This window comes from Salarias fasciatus, assembly GCF_902148845.1.
Source record: "Salarias fasciatus chromosome 23 unlocalized genomic scaffold, fSalaFa1.1 super_scaffold_20, whole genome shotgun sequence".
Classification (NCBI taxonomy): Eukaryota; Metazoa; Chordata; class Actinopteri; order Blenniiformes; family Blenniidae; genus Salarias; species Salarias fasciatus.
The window spans coordinates 17,184,060-17,204,641 of NW_021941230.1; the positions used below are offsets into that span (position 1 = coordinate 17,184,060).

Genomic DNA, 20,582 nt, shown 5'->3' on the forward strand with positions numbered 1-20,582 from the left:
TTTAAGAAATCTGCCGGTTTGATGTGATTTTTCCCGCCTTTGTACATCATAGGCAAACATGAAAAAAAAGTGCGTTAACAGACAGGCAACCAGCGCGGGCAACAGTGGGGCGCTGAGATTGACATGTTTTTTTATTTTGACAGTGCTCACCCTCCCTGCCCTTGCTTTATGATCATAAATAGTGCATGCTGCTTATTAGGAGGCTGCCGCCGCCTTCCCGGCTACGGAGTGTGTTGCTCGCCGGTGTTAGCAGACAATTTTCCAGTACACATGTGAGACATTATTAGTGTTTCCCTTTCATCCTGCGAGCTCGCCCGCTCCCTCGCTAACTCTCCCCTCTCTCCAGTCCTGCGCCATCCATGCAAAGCACTCTGGGATACTCGGGGATTCTGCACGCCACTCGTCATGCGGCTAAATTTGATGGGAAAAGCGCATAATTTGCCTCTTCTTAGATTAAATCTAACTAATGTGATTATGTGGCACAGACACAGGAGTGTATGCGAGCGCACAGGCACACAAAGGCCGGTATGATGACAGAATTTCAAGATGTTTCGCGTCGCGGAGAGGGGCGGAAAAAAGAGAAAGGCCGGTTGCTTTAATGCCGCATGCAGCAACATCTGGCTCCAATTACCCACTGTGAGGTAGGTGCTCTATTATAAAAGGAAACTCACAGGATTTCCTCTCTTAAAATACACGTTATCCCTTAATTCCTGCCTAAATTGCCACTTAAGCAGGGCCTGTAATTCATAAAGCGCCGGTAGTCCACAAGTAAACTCTGCGTCACCTTGGCTGTGGAGGTAACCGTCCGTCCTTGGAGAGGGGCGGAGATTAGTGGCGTGGTCGCACCTCCCGTCCCCTCAGATGGCGCCGTGGCGGGAGAGGTGAGGAGGGACGCGATGGCCGCCGGCCCCCCTCTAAAAGGATGTTTTCTGAGAGGTGGGATGGCGCGAGGGCCGGCGCTCCCCCGGGAGAGATTTGCGAGTGGAGATAGTCCCGTTCACCTCTCGCTGACACCGACGCCGGGGGGCCCGGGGCGAGCAGTCAGGCTGTGGTCAGAGTCCCGCACGCACCTCCACACACACACACACTCCGGCAGGACGGAGTGTGTGTGTGGAGGACAGGAGTGTGTGTCCGGCAGAGGTAATCTGAAGCCAGGTTCCCTCTGAGACTGGCTGCTGGGCTGCGAATGTCAGAGTCACTGGGTCAGGCGGCGTTTTCCAGCACGGCTCTCAGAGTCGATTAACGGACAGCGCTGCTCTGGCACACACACACACACACACACACACACACACACACACAGCGTGCACGGCAGAGTTTTACATTCATGGAGCCCATTCTGCTCAGACGCTGAAGGAAACGCCGTCTTCCGGTGTTTTCTTTCCTGCTAACAGTCTCGGGCCTGGACTGACGGGTCGACAAGTCAGAACGACTAATCAGCTTCTGATCTGGTTAGCACGGTTTACTGGAATGACGTGAACAAGATACTGTTGGAGTGAAACTGAAGTCTGCATGAAGGGATTAATTCATCCAGCCAACCAATCTGTTTACCGACCGGCCAGTCTGAATATGGACCGACCAACCTCACAGTATACCTCCTCTTAACTAACCCACCCACCAAGCAACCAACAAACCAAGCAACCAACCAACCAACCAACCAACCATCCTACCCACCAACCAACGAAACCAGCCAACCAATCTGTTTACCTCCCTGATAATTATCTGATAATAATCTGAATTATGGACCTACCAAACTTAGAATATATCTGCTGTTGACTAATCCACCCACCCAACAAACCAAACTAACCAACCTGACTTCCTACCTATTTACCTACAAGCAGCAAAAAAAAACCAACCAACCACCCAACCTACAACCTGACCACCACCCACCTTTCTCCCCAACGAACCGACCAGCAGACCTCTGGAGAACCAGGAGGCATCCTGTGCTGCTGTCTCCCCTCCGTTCCTCCTCCTCCACCTCCACCTCCTCCTCCTCCTCCTCCTCCTCCTCCTCCACCTCCTCCTCCACCTCCTCCCCCACCTCCTCCTCCTCCTCTTCCTCCTCCTCCTTCACCTCCTCCACCTCCCCCACCTCCTCCTCCACCTTCCTCCACCTCCTCCTTCACCTCCTCCACCTCCTCCTCCTCCTCCTCCACCTCCTCCTCCTCCTCCTCCACCTCCTCCTCCTCCTCCACCTCCTCCTCCTCCACCTCCTCCTCCTCCTCCACCTCCTCCTCCTCCTCCTCCACCTCCTCCTCCTCCTCCTCCACCTCCTCCTCCTCCCCCACCTCCTCCTCCACCTTCCTCCACCTCCTCCTTCACCTCCTCCTCCTCCTCCCCCACCTCCTCCTCCTCCTCCTCCTCCTCCTCCTCCTCCTCCTCCTCCTCCTCCTCCCCCACCTCCTCCTCCTCCTCCTCCTCCTCCACCTCCTCCTCTTCCTCCACCTCCTCCTCCTCCTCCACCTCCACCTCCTCCTCCTCCTCCTCCACCTCCTCCTCTGGTAGGTGGAGCAGTCGGAGCTCCGGCTCGTCTCCGTCCTGTGTGCCGAGCCTCGTTTCCACACTCCTCTGCGGTGGAAAACACTTTGGCCGGAGTGTTTGGAATAATTGTGATAAGTGAGCGTTTTTCCCTTCGTGACGGTTAAATGTATGAAAACAGCTCTGAGGCATCTTCCCTTCACCAAGCCAAGAGCAGAACCTCCTGATCCGGGCCACAATAGAACCAGAACCCTGAGCCCCGCCAGGATCCTGTGACACTCCGTTCATGCTTCAGCCGCTAACGCTGCTTTTTAAGCTTCTCCGCCGAGGAGGATCAGATTCTCACGTAGAACAGAAGGAAAAGGTAGAGCCGTCTTGTTTACTCAGACTGAGATTTACAGGCTGCAGTGAATCTGAGTGAAACAGACACTCTTTCCCCTGAATTGCTGTTTCAGAGAGGGCAGAAAATGAGCCGTAGCCTCCAACAGCCTCCTTGATTTAGCAGCGCAGGCGGCGAGCAGAAGGCATTTTTCCGACCTGGATCTCTCCCTGTTCTCCTGACAGACCCAGGAGTCCTGACCGAGCAGGTACTGGCGCACCGCAGGCCCATCTCGGGTGGATTTTTCATCTTTGGAAACGTGGTTGTGGAGCTGCAGTCCAGGAACCGCAGGGGGAACGCCGTCTCCAGAAATCTGCCCCTACCCTGCTATTAAGTGGTAATTCAAACAACTCATTTATTTTATCAGGACGGGCCTGAAAACACAGCGTCTGCTCTTTAAAGAGGCTCTTTACACACTCCCAGAGAGAGAGGCGCTCTCCACCGGGCCTGGAGCCTTCAATCCAGTGGATTAGAACCAGACTGACTGCAGATCCAGTCACCAGCAGGTTAGTCCTGCTTACTAGCTGTAGCTGACGGTTACTAGCTGTAGCTGATAGTTACGACCTGTAGCTGATGGTTACTAGCTGTAGCTGACGGTTACTAGCTGTAGCTGACGGTTACTAGCTGTAGCTGATGGTTACGACCTGTAGCTGATGGTTACTAGCTGTAGCTGACGGTTACTAGCTGTAGCTGATGGTTACTAGCTGTAGCTGATGGTTACGAGCTGTAGCTGACGGTTACTAGCTGTAGCTGATGGTTACTAGCTGTAGCTGACGGTTACTAGCTGTAGCTGACGGTTACGAGCTGTAGCTGATGGTTACTAGCTGTAGCTGATGGTTACTAGCTGTAGCTGACGGTTACGAGCTGTAGCTGACGGTTACTAGCTGTAGCTGATGGTTACGAGCTGTAGCTGACGGTTACTAGCTGTAGCTGACGGTTACTAGCTGTAGCTGACGGTTACTAGCTGTAGCTGACGGTTACTAGCTGTAGCTGATGGTTACTAGCTGTAGCTGACGGTTACTAGCTGTAGCTGATGGTTACTAGCTGTAGCTGATGGTTACTAGCTGTAGCTGATGGTTACTAGCTGTAGCTGACGGTTACTAGCTGTAGCTGATGGTTACTAGCTGTAGCTGATGGTTACTAGCTGTAGCTGACGGTTACTAGCTGTAGCTGATGGTTACTAGCTGTAGCTGACGGTTACTAGCTGTAGCTGATGGTTACTAGCTGTAGCTGATGGTTACTAGCTGTAGCTGATGGTTACTAGCTGTAGCTGATGGTTACGAGCCGTAGCTGATGGTTACTAGCTGTAGCTGATGGTTACTAGCTGTAGCTGACGGTTACTAGCTGTAGCTGACGGTTACTAGCTGTAGCTGATGGTTACGAGCCGTAGCTGATGGTTACTAGCTGTAGCTGATGGTTACTAGCTGTAGCTGACGGTTACTAGCTGTAGCTGACGGTTACTAGCTGTAGCTGACGGTTACTAGCTGTAGTTTTCCTGGAGCTGCAGTTTGTGGACTGAACTCTTCAGTCACTCCAGAATCTCACTGTTTTTCATTCATTCATCCTCTGCTGAAAACGTGACGTGTTCAGGAGGTTTTATGGAATCGGCCCGAATATAAGACGACTCTGATTATAAGACGGCTCCTAGTTTTCAAATGTCATTTGGTGAAAATAAAAATATGTTGAAGACAATAAGGTCACTCATAAAACAACTTTATATTGTACAATTATTCTAGGAAAACTCACAACAGACATACCATTTCACGTGATTTAAGATGAAGAAATATTACTGCAGTATGAAATAAAAACTATATTCTCTTTCTCTAAATCTGAGGCTGTGACTCAGTGAAGAAGCAACAAATAACCTCAAAGGTTCAATAACTGCATTAATGAGTAAATAACTTTATAACCATCAAATTCAAGTTCTGTTCAGCTTCATGAACATTAATAATTCAGTCTAATATCTCTTGGCGGCTGTTTGTTGACTCTGCTGTGTTGAACCATCAGTTTAAAGTTGGCTTCAAACCTTCTCCTCTGTTGTTTGCTCACTGGTCCAGCGTTCCAGCTCCTTCATTCCAGGAGGTCACGTTCCTCCATTTTTCATCAGATTACTGTGACGCTCCATTCGCTTCCTGGTCGCCGGTACTTTGGCTCCATCTAGAGGCGCGGATATGTAATGACAATCTAGTCCTCGATTATAGTACCACCCCATTTTGGAGAAAACAGTTTCTGGAGAAAAAATATCGTCTTATATTCGGGCCAATACGGTAATTATGTAAATCAGACCTCGTAGGTGATGGAGGAGGTCTGGGGGGGTGGAGGAGGTCTGGGGGGGTGGAGGAGGTCTGGGGGGGTGGAGGAGCACCTTAAACGCTGGGTGTGGTTGTTGTGGGTGATTCACTGATAGAAGTGGCTCAGCGGAGTCCAGAATCTGCTGGTTCTGGGCTGGTTCTCGCCTGGTTCTCAGCTGGTTCTCGACTGGTTCTTGCCTGGTTCTCAGCTGGTTCTCGACTGGTTCTCAGCTGGTTCTCGTCTGGTTTTCAGTTGGTTCTCGACTGGTTCTGGGCTGGTTCTCAGCTGGTTCTCGTCTGGTTCTCGTCTGGTTCTCGGCTGGTTCTCGGCTGATCTCGTCTAGGTCTCGTCTGGTTCTCAGCTGGTTCCCGACTGGTTCTGGGCTGGTTCTCAGCTGGTTCTCGTCTGGTTCTCGTCTGGTTCTCGGCTGGTTCTCGGCTGATCTCGTCTAGGTCTCGTCTGGTTCTCAGCTGGTTCCCGACTGGTTCTGGGCTGGTTCTCAGCTGGTTCTCGCCTGGTTCTCTACTCCTTCTCGGCTGGTTCTGGGCTGGTTCTTGGCTGGCTCTCAGCTGGTTCTCATCTGGTTCTGGGCTGGTTCTGGGCTGGTTCTGGGCTGGTTCTTGGCTGGCTCTCAGCTGGTTCTCATCTGGTTCTCGGCTGGTTCTCTACTCGTTCTCGGCTGGTTCTCAGCTGGTTCTGGGCTGGTTCTCGGCTGGTTCTCTACTCGTTCTCATCTGGTTCTCATCTGGTTCTCGGCTAGTTCTCAGCTGGTTCTCGCCTGGTTCTCGGCTGGTTCTCACCTGGTTCTCTACTCGTTCTCTACTCGTTGTCACCTGGTTCTCGTCTGGTTCTCACCTGGTTCTCTACTCGTTCTCTACTCGTTCTCGGCTGGTTCTCACCTGGTTCTCTACTCGTTCTCTACTCGTTGTCACCTGGTTCTCGTCTGGTTCTCAGCTGGTTCTCGCCTGGTTCTCTACTCGTTGTCATCTGGTTCTCGGCTGGTTCTCGTCTGGTTCTCAGCTGGTTCTCGACTGGTTCTCTACTCGTTCTCGCCTGGTTCTCGGCTGGTTCTCACCTGGTTCTCTACTCGTTCTCTACTCGTTCTCGCCTGGTTCTCGGCTGGTTCTCTACTCGTTCTCTACTCGTTCTCTACTCGTTCTCGGCTGGTTCTGGGCTGGTTCTCAGCTGGTTCTCGTCTGGTTCTCGGCTGGTTCTCGCCTGGTTCTCTACTCGTTCTCGGCTGGTTCTCGCCAGTGAGTCCAGTCCGGCGTGTTCTGGTCCTGGGTTCGGCTCAGACTGAGGCGCTCGGCGTCCTGCTGCCCGTTGTCGGGACTCAGAGCTGCTTCTGATGCTAATTGGGTTCAGGGAGGGATTCTCTTTCATGCTAACGGCGCCGTTCGCGCCGTGAATGCAGAGCGCCGCCCGCCGTTCCTCCCGGTTTAGTATTCCGGCCGAGGCTCTGCCGTCTGACCGGGCCAGCAGTAAAGTTACATCATGAGGAATCGAACTTTCCCAACACTTGCTCGTCTTGATGAATCTGCCGCTTCGCCGTGAGACGGCGGCGGGAGCGAAGACCCGGTTCCTGAGGGCGGAGAGACGGCGAGGGTTTGGGGGTAATTGAGCTCCGGCAGAGGGAGGAAGGAGAGTCTGGGTGAAGGGAGTCATCCATCAGAGGCCGAGCTCAGTGTCCAGTCGGCGCTCCGGCAGGCCGCGAGCAGCCTCCTGTTCAAACACCTTTAATAATTAAACACCTACTCCGCCTGCGGCGCCGCGGGATTGAAGACTTTCGCAGGGGAGCTGCAGAAAATCCCCCGGCCCCCCCCGAGCGCCGTAACCTGCAGAGCGGGGCGGAGATGAGGTGCTGCCGGATCACCTAATGCCTTTTCCTGCAGCCAACAGCCCCCCCACCCCCCCACCCCACCCTCAGAGAACACGGAGAACCTTCAGGGCCGCAGAACCTCCAGGACCGTAACGTGGATCAGGTCAGTTCTGGTTTATCGTCGTCGTCATGGTTACCGGGATCAGTTCTGACGGGAGAAACGCTCCCTGCAGAAGAACGACAAACCCTCAGAGCGGCACAGGCGAACAGATTGGCTGTAGTCTGAGAGTGAAGGTCAAAGGTCAGGAAATGTCTCACAGTTTAACCTGGACTTCAGGCTCCTGCTGCTTCGTCTGAACAGCGAAACATGAGAACTAAAAGTTTTACCAGCAACATTCACCTGAAGCGTGTTTCACACAGCGTGGAGCAGGTATGAGAGTGTGTGTGTGCGTGCGTGCGTGAGCGTGCGTGCGTGTGTGTGTGAGTGTGTGTGAGTTTCCTGCCACACTGGCCTCTGCTGCGTCTCGTGGGACCAAATAATGACTAATGTGAAAAGCGAGAGAGTCTGAGAACAAACACCTGAGAGAGAACAGCTGTCTGGAAGAGGTCAGCCTCCTCCTCCTCCTCCTCCTCTCCTCCTCTCCTCCTCCTCCTCCTCCTCCCTCCATTTCCGGCCTCTCGGCTCCACGACCCCCCCTCCCATCCGCTTGACTCCAAAGTCACATATTTGGGTTTGTTCTTCACACACTTTCCTCTGCAGCTCCGAGAGCGTTAAAACCCTCCGGCAGAGGGAGAAACTCCGACCAGGTGATGCTGAAAATCCCAGAAACCACCTGGGGCACAGCTTTTTAGCATCAAAATAATAATAAAATGAAGACTTTTCGTTTCTGGTTCTGTAGAACTTTTCTTAATGGATCAGAGAGAAGTCTGAACGAGCAACATTTTCTCTTTTCTCTCCTTTTATTGTGAAATTCAGTGACTTTTATTCTGCGTGAACGAGACCTGTTGGTTCAGAATCACATGAGTTCAGACCAGAACAATTCAAACAAACTGAAAGTATTCTATGGGGGGGGAGGGGGGGGGCATGCAAAAAACAAACGAGAGAGAGAGAGAGAGAGAGAGAGAGAGAGAGAGAGAGAGAGAGAATCTGTAGCCTCTCCTGAGGTGTTTGTTTTCCCTGAGTGTAGTGTAGCTATCAACACCACGCACATGTGGAAGCCCAGCACACACACACACACACACTCACACACACACACACACTCACACACACACTCACACACACTCACACACACACCTAAACACTGGCAAACCGCGCGGCCGGCCCGGCTGCATGCAGACGGAGCAGAGACGTTTTCCTCCCAGAGCAGAAAACAAACAGCGTCGCCTCCACTGCAGCGTGTTTGAGCTCTAATATTTATCATCAGGACATCGGCGCGGCGGCCAGACCGTCCAAACAAATACCCAGCTCCCACGTCCACACACACACACACACACACACACACACACACAATCCAACAGCAAACAAACACACACACGGCTGTCAATCTCCGCCGGTCTCGCTCAGTCACACTTGATCTGCAGGAGAAACTTCAGTTCACATGATCCTGATAAATAAATAAATTCCTCCTGTGAAGAGGTTCAAACTCCCATCAGCCCCTCCTCCTCCCTCGTTCGCCCCCCACCCCCCTCTCTCCCCACCAGCTTTTCCTGACTTCCTTCACTTCCAGCATCTCTCCTGTAAACTTCGCTGGTTTTCTCTCTCTTCACTTTGCTGCGTTTCTCTTCTTCTTCTTGTGTTTTTATTTCATGATAATTGACTCACCGTGTGTTTTACAGAGTTACATTTATTTTTCTGTTTATTTTGACGTATTTCTGCTCTTATTAAGTTCGTCTGACTCATTTCTGATCATTTTCCATCATTTCGTTTGTTCATCTCCCTCCTTCACGTCATTTCACGACTCGTTTAAATGTGTCTGTAATTCGTTTCTGTTTTACGTTTCCAGATCATTTTCTTCTTATCTTCATTTTTTGTTGATTTATTTCCTTTTATGTTTCATTTTGACGTTTTCTGTCGTCCTCGCCGATCATTCCATTTGTTTTTGTTGGTTTCCTCCATTCCTCCATTCCACCACGCATTACGTCATGTGACCTTTAACCCCAGCGTCGTTCAGTGTTGTGCGTGTGTGTGTGTGCGTGTGTGTGCGTGCGTGTGTGTGTGTGTGTTGAATTTGCCGGTTCGGGTGTGTCTCTGGGTTCTGAGGCGTTTTCCCGTCACGCCGTTCGTCTTCGCCTTAAAGGTTCCTCCAATGTGACCCAGGACGTTTGGGGGCGTGGCCTCGCCCGCCGTGGCGGGATGAGTGGGCGTGGCCGGCCGGGAGTGGGCGTGGCCGGCCGGGTGCTGATCAAGGTGATGCCGCTGCTGGAAGGTGGAAGAGCTGCGACGTGCACTTTAATGTCCGTGCACGTACCTGGAAGGGATAGAGCGTGCATGCTCATGCCTGTGCATGTGTCAATGAGGACATGACATGCGCTGTAACATCCGTGCACGTATCCGTGAGCATGCAGCGTGCACTTTAATGTCACATGTCTTCGAGTATATAACGTGCACATAAACAGCCGTGCACGAGTCCTTGAAGATATAACCTGGACTTTAATGTCCGTCCGTGCACGTGCGTGTTCGATTTACACTGTGCACGTAAAGATCTGTGCACACATCTGTGAGTATATAACATGCACTTACATGTACGTGCACGTGTCATTGAGTATATAACGGGCACTTAAATGTCGGTGCACATATCTGTGAGTATATAACATGCACTTTAGTGTCCGTGCACGTGTCACTGAGTGTATAACATGCACTTTAATGTCTGTGCATGTATGTGTGAGTACGTAACGTGCACTTTAATGTATGCGCACATTTTTGTGAGTATATAACGTGCACTTCAGCCTCCGTGCACGTGTTATTGAGTATATAACGTGCACCTCAGGGTGTGTGCACGTGTCCTAAAGAGTGAGTTCAGCGTTCTGGGGGGTCTGGGGGGTCTGGGGGGTCTGGGGGGGCAGAGGGCAGGTCTCTGGGTCTCAGTGCTCTGACTTGATGATCAGCTTCTTTCTGATCATCTGCATGCACAGGCAGGGTGTGTGTTGGTGTGTGTTGGTGGGGGGGGCGGCGGGGTGGGGGGGTGGGGGGGGTGTACGGGGGGGGAGGGGGGGTGACAGGACCACTCCGGGTCGCGGCTCTTAATGATATTTTCAGACATTTCGGGGGAAATGAAGGCTTGAGGTCTGTGAGGAGTTTGAAAGGAGATGGTCAGCTGAAATAAATGAGGCCATTAAACAGGGAGGTAATGACGGCAGCGAGGGGGGGGGGGGCAGGGGGGTGGGGGGGGAGACAGGTCTCAGCGGGTATTTCAAGCCGCCGCCTGTCAGAAGTGAGGCGGCGGCGGCCGGCGTGACAGCTCTGACAAGAGTTAGCCGAGGTCCTTCAGCGTCTCTTCTGTGTGACAAGGCGAGGCGGGGGAGGGGGGGCGGGGAGGGGGGGGCGAGGTCGCCGGAGCGGCTTCCGGTGGGTCGCGTTAACGCCAACCTGCCTGTCACGACTCATGGAGGAGACGGCGGACAGGCGGGGGAGATAAGAGGGAGCGCCGCAGACGTGATGGAAGGTGAGGGGCGGGGCTAAAGGTGAGCCGCTCGACACGAAGCCCGCCGTGTTCCGGGAACGGCAGGAACATGAATCTTAATACCTGTCGCTGTGGTTCACACACACACGCACACACACACACACACACACACACACACACACACACACACACACGCACACACACACAGCGTGAGAGAGGTGGAGGATCAGGAGGATCGGAGCGACGCTCAGCAGCTGGAGAGGAAAAACTCTTGTTTCTCACAACTTAACTTCAGTGTGTGTGTGTGTGTGTGTGTGTGTGTGTGTGTTAACCCTGAACTTTGCAACTCCACGCGTTTTTCTTTTCAAACTTTATTGCTGAAAGAGAAGAAGCCTTTCATTCGAGCGGCTTCCTGTCTTCCTCTGTCGGCGGGTTCTGCTCGGCTCGGATCCGGTCTGATATCGGACCGCCTTTCTCTGCGTTTCTTTAAGAGGCGCCCACACTCCGCTGCCTTTTCAAAATGGCGGCCGGGCGTGCGGCGCATATACGCGGGGAGGCGGTTTGTGTGTCTTTGTTTCCGGCTCCTCTCAATGCGTCCCTTTGTCTGCCGGCAGCCTTTCAACCCGGCCTGCAAACACTCGGCTCGCCCGGCCATGAATATGCATACCGGCCCCTCAGTCCAGCAGCACCCAAAGACAAAAGTTTTCATCCAATTATACTTCTAAATCAGCAATAATTACAAGCCTATACATCATCTGCATATTTCAATTAATATTCCGGTGCTGCGTGGGGCGTCGCATGCAGATGTGTAATATATTCAGGATTAGGTATATTACATTGAAATCTGTCTCCGTGCAGACTCTACCTTGCCCGGCCTTAATAAGCCGTGTTCCCCGCTAATGTTCCTCAACTTATTATAATGCAATATGAAGAATCACACATCCTTAATATTATTTCTGGCAATTAACATGGAGCTGGGAAATGCGGAGGGCCTCCTTCGTTAATTTGCTCAGGCACTCACACGTAATGCAAAACAGCGGCGGAATAAACAGGTCCGCCTCTGCCCGGCTCCTCGAGTCAGTCAAGTGTTGCAAATCTAATTTAAATATACAAATGTTTTGTTTTTGTCCGTTTCTGCTGAACTTCAGCCGCCGCCGCCGCCGCCGCTCAGAGGGGAGACGGCGCTGCTTAGTATTGGCGTCCGGCAGGAGGGGGGGGACGGACACGTTCGTCGATACTCGCCGATCCGTCCAATTTATCTGCGGCGCGGCGCGGCGGCTCGGGGGACTTCAATTAGACAAGTACCTGTATCCGGCGCCGCGCTCCACGGCTCCCGGGGGGCCTTCCGCCGTCGTACTGAATCACGGAGAGACAGTTAATATTCCAGGATCTATAAAGTCTCCTCCATAAAGCAGAGAGCGGCCGGCGCCGCTTCCAAATAATGGCAGTAAATAAAGAGCTTACACCTGTACGGCGGGGGGCCGGGCCCCGGGCGGCGCCCCGTAAACGCCGCGCGCCGGCCGGCCGCCGTTAATGGATAGCTTTACTTTAAAGCGCGCCGTCCGCCATCAATCACAAGTTGGCTCGGAGTCTCGTCCTCCCGCGCCGGGAGTCCGATAAAGCCGGCGGGCGGGGCTGAGCCGGGGGGCGGCGGCGGCGGCGGGGGGGGGGGTCCCTGGGAGAATAAGGCATCAAACCCACTCAGCAGCAACACTAACAATAATAAAAACGCCCGGGCTTAAAGGTGACATTCCCAATTTACGATTATTTGTGTCTATAAAGTGTTCCTGGGCTCCTGACTCATCCGCTGCCTCCGAACAGGAACAATGCATTACAGGCGGAGGTGGAGGTGGAGGTGGGGGGTGGAGCGTGGGGGGGGGGGGGGGGGGGGGTGAGGGTAAATGGAAATTCCATCCATTTTATTAAGCCGACAGGCCCCACTATACCTGAGACTTTCAATTTTGCCAGCGTGACCTCCAAGGAGACATTTCTGTCTCCTCTCCGTCTACCTTCGCCTCGTTCAATTCCCCCGGCCGCTCCGGCGGGCCCCGGGCGCCCGCGGGCCCCGCCACGCCGTTATGGATGAGCTCCGAGGCAATTCCGGAATAGAGGAGCGCCGAGCGGCGGGATGAGCGCCGCCCTGCGAGGAGATTTACTTCAAGGGTGCAAGATGGATGAAATCAGCCTTTGTATCTCTGTTAGTGATTGTTTTTCCTGCCTCGTTTTCCTCCGTGTGTGTGTGTGTGTGTGTGTGTGTGTGTGTGTGTGTGTGTGTGTGTGTGTGTGTGTGTGTGAGGAAGGTGCGCCGGGATGGGAAATGTGATGGATTAGGAGGCGCCCATCGGAGCAGGACTCAGAGCGGAGGTGGAGATGTGGCGTTAACCTGAGTAATGCAGCGATCAGGAGCCGCTGATACGAAAACATCTGTCCGCCGCCGCCGCCGCCGCCGCCGCCGCGGGCAAATGGAAGTGAGTACACCTGCTGTCTGATGTGCCGCAGTGGAAACGTGTTGAAACGTCCCCCCGGTGACCCGAACGCCAACGCTGATCAGCCCTGGCTCCGTGGATCCGCCGGACCGGCAGTCGGGAGAGTCTGAGGCGCCGATCGACCTCCGACAGGAAGTTCCTGCTTCAGCAGCAGCCGGGAGGACCAGGGCTGCAGGACGCAGACTCACCTGCTCACATCTGCTCCTCACTCCATCTTTAATCCAGTCGTCAGTCCCAGTCGTTCTGTTTCGCTCGTTCTTCGACCGTTTCTTGAGAAGTTTGGCGTCATGATGGAGGAGTGAGAAGAAATCGGTGAGGATGGAGAGAATAAAGAATAAGTGATAGTGCAGATATAGATATATAGCTCAGAGAGGAGATGGAGCTCCTCCGCCCCCCCGAGGCCTCCGTCAGCAGCTCCTCGCCGCGTGGCGTGCGGCGTCCCGATCGGATCGGCGAGCGTCCGGCTGACAGGCGTGACGCGGCGCGGCAGATGAATTATGGAGGGATGACGGCGGCCGGGCGGCCGCTCGCCGGCCTGGGCCTGATCCTCTTCAAATTGGAGGGATCGGAGATAAACGGGGCGCGGGCCCTCGCCTGGCGGCGGCGGCGGCGGAGCCGGAAGCGTGGCTAATTGTACGTCTCGGCCCGCCGCGGGAATAAGAGCGGATCCGGCGCTGACAGCGACGGTTCACAGCACGACAAACAAACGCCACAGAGGATCAGTGTGAAGAGGTCCGTCTGCAAAACACGCCGCAGAGACGCGCAGCGACAAAAGCCATCCTCCGTGACGGGCGGCCGCGTCTTAGCAGACAACTCGACGGCGTTCAGGGCTTTAGTCTGCTGGGAAGACACACACACACACACACACACACACACTGAAAAGTTCTCCTCTTTCACTCATCAACGTCAAAACAGGAGAGCAGAGCAGCGTCCAGAGGAAAGACGTCTGAGGAAATCCTGACGGAGGACGAGCAGCAGCTCTGCTCGCTTCTGGAACCGAAAACACAGAAAAACCCGAAAATAAACAATAACAGAGGCGAAGGAATCAGCTTCACTTCTGGAACCAGAGACTCGCAGATCTGAACGGACTGAACAATAAGTCGTAGAATCTCCTCTGTCGGCGGTTCAAACTGTCAAACAGCAAACAGTCCTCGTATCCTCGAACCGCGACCCTCGTCAGAATCAACCCTTCATGAAAAGACTCGCGTCTCAGTCCTTCAGGCTCCACACATGATTTATTTTACTCCGCAAATCGGAACACAGCCCTTTTAGAGCTGTATGAAGTTTAAACTGAAACAGATCTCAGATCAGAGGCTTTTTCTCTGCTGCAGAACAGTTCTGGAATGTTCCCAGGCAGTAAGTTATTCTTTGCTTTACGAATTGTTTAAATTGTTTTAAGATCCAGAAACGTTAAAGTTTTGGATTGTGAGGAAATTGGATCGGTGTGTTCTGGAAAGCCAACATTCAGTTTCTGCTCTTTTCCGCAGAGTAACCAGCCTTTCAGGGACCCGGCGTCAGGATCTGTCCACACTTCAACACAGTGAGTCAGACGTGGCGGGATCAGTGAATGGTCCAGAGCGCAGACCGATTTCTGGTCCGGTTGGTTCTGAGCTTAGTCCTGGACTGGTCCTGGTCCAGCTGGTTCTGAGCTTAGTCCTGGACTGGTCCTGGTCCAGCTGGTTCTGAGCTTAGTCCTGGACTGGTCCTGGTCCAGCTGGTTCTGAGCTTAGTCCTGGACTGAGAGGCTTCTGGATAGTTTGTTCTGAACCTGTTTCATTTGAAGTTTACAACAAATATTTTCATGAATCAAATCTCCTAAAACGAGTTTGGATCAACCCTTTCTATAGCTGCACCCTCTATCTGTACATTTACCCATTATTTTATATTTTCCCAAAATATTTTTTTTTTGTTTACAAAATATTTAAAGATAATTTATTTTTTATCAAACCATAATTTAACTTTTTTCACCTCTGAAGGGATTAATTCCAGAAGTTGCGGCACATCCTCACCAGACCCTAAAGTACAGGTGTCATCGGCAAATAATATAAATTTCACCATTTCAAACTCTGTACGGACGTCATTGATGTGCAGAATAAAGAGTTTGGGTCCGAACACTGAGCCCTGAGGGACGCCTCGCCTCGCAGTGACAGCCACAAACTGTTCAATCCAGACAACGTCCCACCCAGTGCAGCGCTCCTCTGGTGTTTTCATCCGGGATTCATCGAATGAAATGCTTTTTCTTAAGTTTGTGTGTGTGTGTGTGTGTGTGTGTGTGTGTGTGTGTGTGTGTGTGTGTGTGTGTGCAGAATTTGTGATTTCCTCGATCAGTTCAGAGGTTTTGAGATGTTGTTCTGAAACCGTCTGCGAGTGAAGTGAGTTGTGTTGGTGTTGTGTTGGTGTTGTGTTGGTGTTGTGTTGTTGGAGTTGTGTGTCAGCTGATCTGTGTGAGAGTGAGAGCTCCTGTGTCAGGTGGATCATCAAAGCCTCTGATTGGTCGATAATCCTGGACGTGTCCTGATGAGCGTCTTACTGGGACTGACGGGTTCCGATCTGCTGGATCCCAGGTTCAGATCCAGTTTGATCCGGCTCTCTGATCCGCCGGTCCGCCGCCGAGGCCTCATTAGGACATGTCTTCTGGACGCCCGCCTGTCCTGCCGTCTCGTTGCGACCTCAGCTGCATTCGAAAGGCCAAATTATGTGTCTGCCTTTGAAAACCGCCCGTTTGGCCACTTTTCCCTTTTCTTCAGAGGACTTTTCACTTTCAAACTCTTTCAAACGGCAGGAATGCGGAGACGTCCGCAGAAAGTCGGGCGGAGGCAGTTCTCGCCAGTGTGGGAAATAATGGCCTCCGGGCTGCGACTTATTGTTCTAAAAATAAAAGGTGTCCATTCAGAACATGTGCGATCGGTTTCCCCGAGGCCCGCGCAATCTGCACCGACCTGTTGGATGTGTTTGGAAGCCCAACAAACAGACTTACAATTACTTTAAACAAAGACTAATTACCGGACAAACGAGCGACTGTACCACCAAGTCCAATTACTGGAAAAAATAGCCGCTTTGTGCGATGCGCTGATTACATCAATAAGATTCTCCTCGGTATGGGGCCATCATTACATCAGTTCAAACAGTAATTTTACTCATTTATATGGATTTCATAATGTAATATTCCCAGCAAAGTAAACATTTAGATGTTCGGGGGAGAAAAACCAAACGTATGCATATGAAAGTGAAGAAAATATGAAGTTTCTCTGGGAGCCAAATTGGCAATCACCAGCCTGCTTCCCCATGGTCATAATGAAATTGCGCCAGCGATGGTTGAAATAAATGACATAATTCTATGTACACACAATTAAAGGAGAAAGCTACAATCGCGCATCCAGCTCCGAGTTGGTTTATGATCGCACAAAGCAAAACCAAACCTATAAATAATGAATACGTACGTAATTATTCCGTCTGAGATTTGCATAATTATTGTTTCTTTCTTCTGTCGTTCCTGTTGGTGGAGGCATCTGTTGACACTGCACTCCTCCCTTTGTGCGACTGTACCTTCCCGCTAAAGTACACACATGAATAGTAATAAATTGGCATTATAAGGAAATGCTGTTCATTTATAATTAATCGCCGGGTCACATTTACTCGGTGATATTGCAGCAAACGCACCGCAATTACTCCAAATGAGCCGCCGAAGCCCGGCGAAGGCGCGGGGATCACTTCCTGTCTGATGCCGGAGGAGCAGGTGTGGAGGTGATCCTGACCCTCCAGAGGACGGGGGTGGACTCGTTCTGCGGGATCGGGGCTCGGACGGTGTGGAGCAGGGTTTCTGCAGTGACGTTCCACCGAGTCCAGCTGTTCTGGAGCCGTAAAGAAGCTTTAAAACGAGGCGAAAGCAGTTTCTGGAAAGAGGAAGTTTTTAGCAGTTTTGCTCCAATTTGAAGTATTTTTTGTTGACAGTTTTGAAATTTTAGCAGTTTTTGCAGGTTTGCCTCCTTTTAAGCAGTTTTGCGTGTTTTTCCCCCCCAAAACATTTATGTTCTTCTTTTAAAAATTCTCAACATTTCACCTTTTTTAAGCCGATCTATCCCTTTTTCCCCCACTTCTTGTGGTTTTAGCTTCTTTTTCTGATTTTCTTTGAATCTTTATCTGAATCCCTTCAGAACCCAGAGTGAAGAATCATTTAGAACAGAACTGTGGTGTAAATATATTGACAATAAGTTTAATGTCCCTTCACGCTTCACGGAGCTGCCACAGAGGGGCTGAGGAGCCGCAGGTTGAACACCCCTGGTGCAGAACCATGAAGCCATGTTGACTTGTTGGTTTGTCGCTCAGGCAGGCGTTTCCTCTGTGCGTCTACCTGGTGAGTGAAGAGCGCGTTGGTCTGATGACCCTGCTGCCTTGCTTCGGCGGCGGGGAAGGTCCAGGTGAGGCGCCGTCGGCGTTGGACTCGCCGTTTGAGCGGCCGGCGGCCCGGAGCGGCGTAACCAAAGAAAACAGGAGCCAGGTGACTTATCGTGGAAGTGCGCGGCTGACCTTTCACTGCCGCCATTGATTGCGCGGCGCCGCAGTCCGTCCGTCCCAAGGTGATAGATTATTCAATTAGCTGCTGACCTTTCCCGCAGACTCATTTGTCGATGGAAATGCTTTTATGACAGCGGTGCATTTACAAAGCAGGGATGCTGAGTTTTGATTTTAGGATTTACGGAGTGCATTACGCTCTCCTGTTGACTTCTTGATTTACGCCGTGACGGGGTGAAGTTTGGCCGCGGCGTGGCGAGCGCGGCGTGGCGAGCGCGGCGTGGCGAGCGCGGCGTGGCGAGCGCGGCATGGCGAGCGCGGCGTGGCGAGCGCGGTGTGGCGAGCGCGGCGTGGCGAGCGCGGCGTGGCGAGCCTCCTTCCTGCAGACATATTTCACCAGGAGAGCAGGGAGCGGAGGGAGTCGTACCGGCGACCGCAGCACTCCTGACGTCCTCACTGGTAATGTTCCAGACGTCAGTCCTCCCAGCTTGCTGATGCTAATGCTAAGCTAACGCTGCCTGCAGAGGAATCCGGCCTCTTCTTCTGCAGTCCTCTGGGAAGTGTCACGGATCATTTTTAGTTCATATTGTATTTTTTGATGTGTAAGTTTTCAAACTGCAGCTCAGACGTTCGTCTTGAAGCTGTAGAGCGAACGGCGCTGCATGAAGGACTCAGAAAGTTACATTTTCCTCCAAAACAAAGTGAAGAAACAGCCAAACGCTGAGAGCGGAGGAGCAGAGTTCGTCTCTCGGCGGTTTTGGCGGCGTGCCATCGCGGCGACCCGCCCAGGATCGGCAGGACGGCGTCTGCTGTCAGGCGCTCCGTGACTCTGGAGGATCGTCTGCGAGCGGACGTGACGGCCGGGCCCTCAGACCCCGGCGTGAGCGTGGCGTTGCCGTGGATACGCCGCGTCGTGCGTGTCGACATCTGCCGCGGTGGCCCGGAGTCCAGGAAGTGCGTCCGTGGCGACCACGCTTCGAGCCTCCGCGGCGACGCGAGGAGGAGTCGGGGACGCTCGGCCGTCTGGAAGCAGCTCTGACAGAAACGGCGTGCGCTCGGCGCAGCTTCACCGCGGCACGAACTCGGCTCTGGACGGGCGCAGCGGGCAGCCCCGCAGCACCATGGTGCCGCCGCCGTGCCGCCATGCTGCCCTGAAGACACGCCGAGAGATTCACCGCAGGAGGTCATGGATTCATCCATTCATCCATCATCCATCCATCATCTTCCATCAGCCATCCTTCAATTCATCCATCTCTCTCTCTATCCATCCATCCATTCAACATCCATCCATCATCCATCCATTTCACCATTAATCCATCATCCATCCATCCATTCATCCATCTCTCATCCATTCACCAATCATTCATCCATCCCTCATCCTTTCATTCATCCATCCATCAACCAATCCAGCATCCATCCCTCCATTCATCTGTCTATTTCTCCATCCATCCATCATCCACCCATCCATTAATCCATCTATCATCCATCCATCATCAATCCATCCATCTCTCCATCATCCATCCATCCATTCATCCATCCAACCATCCATTCATCCATCCATCATCCATCCACCCATCTCTCCATCATCCATCCATCCATTCATCCATCCAACCATTCATTTATCCATCCATCCACCCATCTCTCCATCTGTCATACATCCATCCATCCATCCATCATCATTTATCTATCCATCTTTCCCTCCGTCATGCAACCATCCATCCATCCATCTCTCCATTCATCTATCCGTCCCTCCATCCATCCGTCCATCCATCCTTCATCTATCCATTTGTCATCCATCCATCCATCCATCTCTCATCCATCATCCATCCATCATCCATCCATCCATCCATCCATCCATCCATCTCTCATCCATCCATCCATCCATCCATCCATCTGTCGTCATGTTTTCATGTTTTTGTGTGAAATCGTCCAGGTTGTGCTGAGCTCGGGCCTTTTCTCTGATGACCTCCGTCTCTGGATGAAGACGTGCTCATCCTTCGCTCCTCCGAGAATCTGCAGACGCTCCGGTTCTGCCGTTCGCCCCTCGCGGGCAGCCAGCGCTCCCCGCCCATCTGCCGCCGCACGCAGGTCGAGACAAACGGTGGGAGTTAGCGGCAGATCCTCGTCGCCTCAGGTGAAATCTGCAGCGCTGACTTGATGCTGCCTGACATGTCTAGCCAGAGTCAGTTTAGGGGCCTCCTCCTCCTCCTCCTCCTCCTCCTCTGCCCGTCCTCATTGTTGTTAAAGAGGATGTGACAAAGAGCGATATCAGTAGGATGAATATTTAATATCCCAGCCCACCTCCCCCTGACTTATTCATGCTCCTGGGGCAGATCTGCCCGGTTCGTCGCTGCTCTCTACCTGTCACATTCCCTCTCAGCCGAGAAGCATGGAGTCATCAGCGAGGAGTAATAACTTCACTCGCAGCCGCAGCCGGAGTCGCCGGGCAGACAGACGTCTTGATCCGGCCGTCCTCCAGGAATGATGTAGCCTTGTGGAGAGCTGATGGATATCTGTTATCCGGTGCACCTCTTAAATATCATCCTCCCCGTTAACAGTTTTGACAGGAAGTGCTTCCCTCCTTGTCAGAGCCAATTGGTTGAGGGATCGAGGGATTGAACATCTACGGGAGGACAGGAATACCGCAATTACCGACAAAGGAGGGAAGAGGGGGTCTCTGTTAGTGATGTTTGATGTGATTTATCCGACAGCGCCGGGAGTGCATTTAAACGGGGGGCCCCGTGACGCCGTGACATTGACGGAGTTGTGTAATCAATTGGACTCATCCGGGCTGCGGCGTTAGAAAAAGCTGCTGTCAGGGTCTGAGTGACGGTTCATCATAACCCCCCTCCGCCCCCCTCCTCCTTCACTGAGAGGCAGAAGAGGGAGCCGGGAATCACCTTGGTTTCCTCATCGATTTACACTTTTTCTCTCCTGGAGTTTGTCTCGGCGGCTGAGCGTTAACCGTCCATCCCGGGAGTCTCGCTCCGCCGTCAGCT

The 20,582-nt window shown here is 52.6% G+C and overlaps 1 protein-coding gene across 1 annotated transcript in view; it reads left to right on the top strand.

The window, feature by feature from the left end:
* Positions 1–1,986: 1,986 nt before the first annotated feature.
* LOC115383908 (basic proline-rich protein-like) overlaps positions 1,987–20,582 on the top strand; it is a gene marked incomplete at its 5' end in the record, with an annotated part of 236,315 nt that continues 217,719 nt past the window's right edge. The window contains 3 exon segments of the mRNA XM_030086110.1: positions 1,987–2,097; positions 2,099–2,302; positions 2,304–2,491. Coding sequence (XP_029941970.1) covers positions 1,987–2,097; positions 2,099–2,302; positions 2,304–2,491 — 503 coding nt within the window.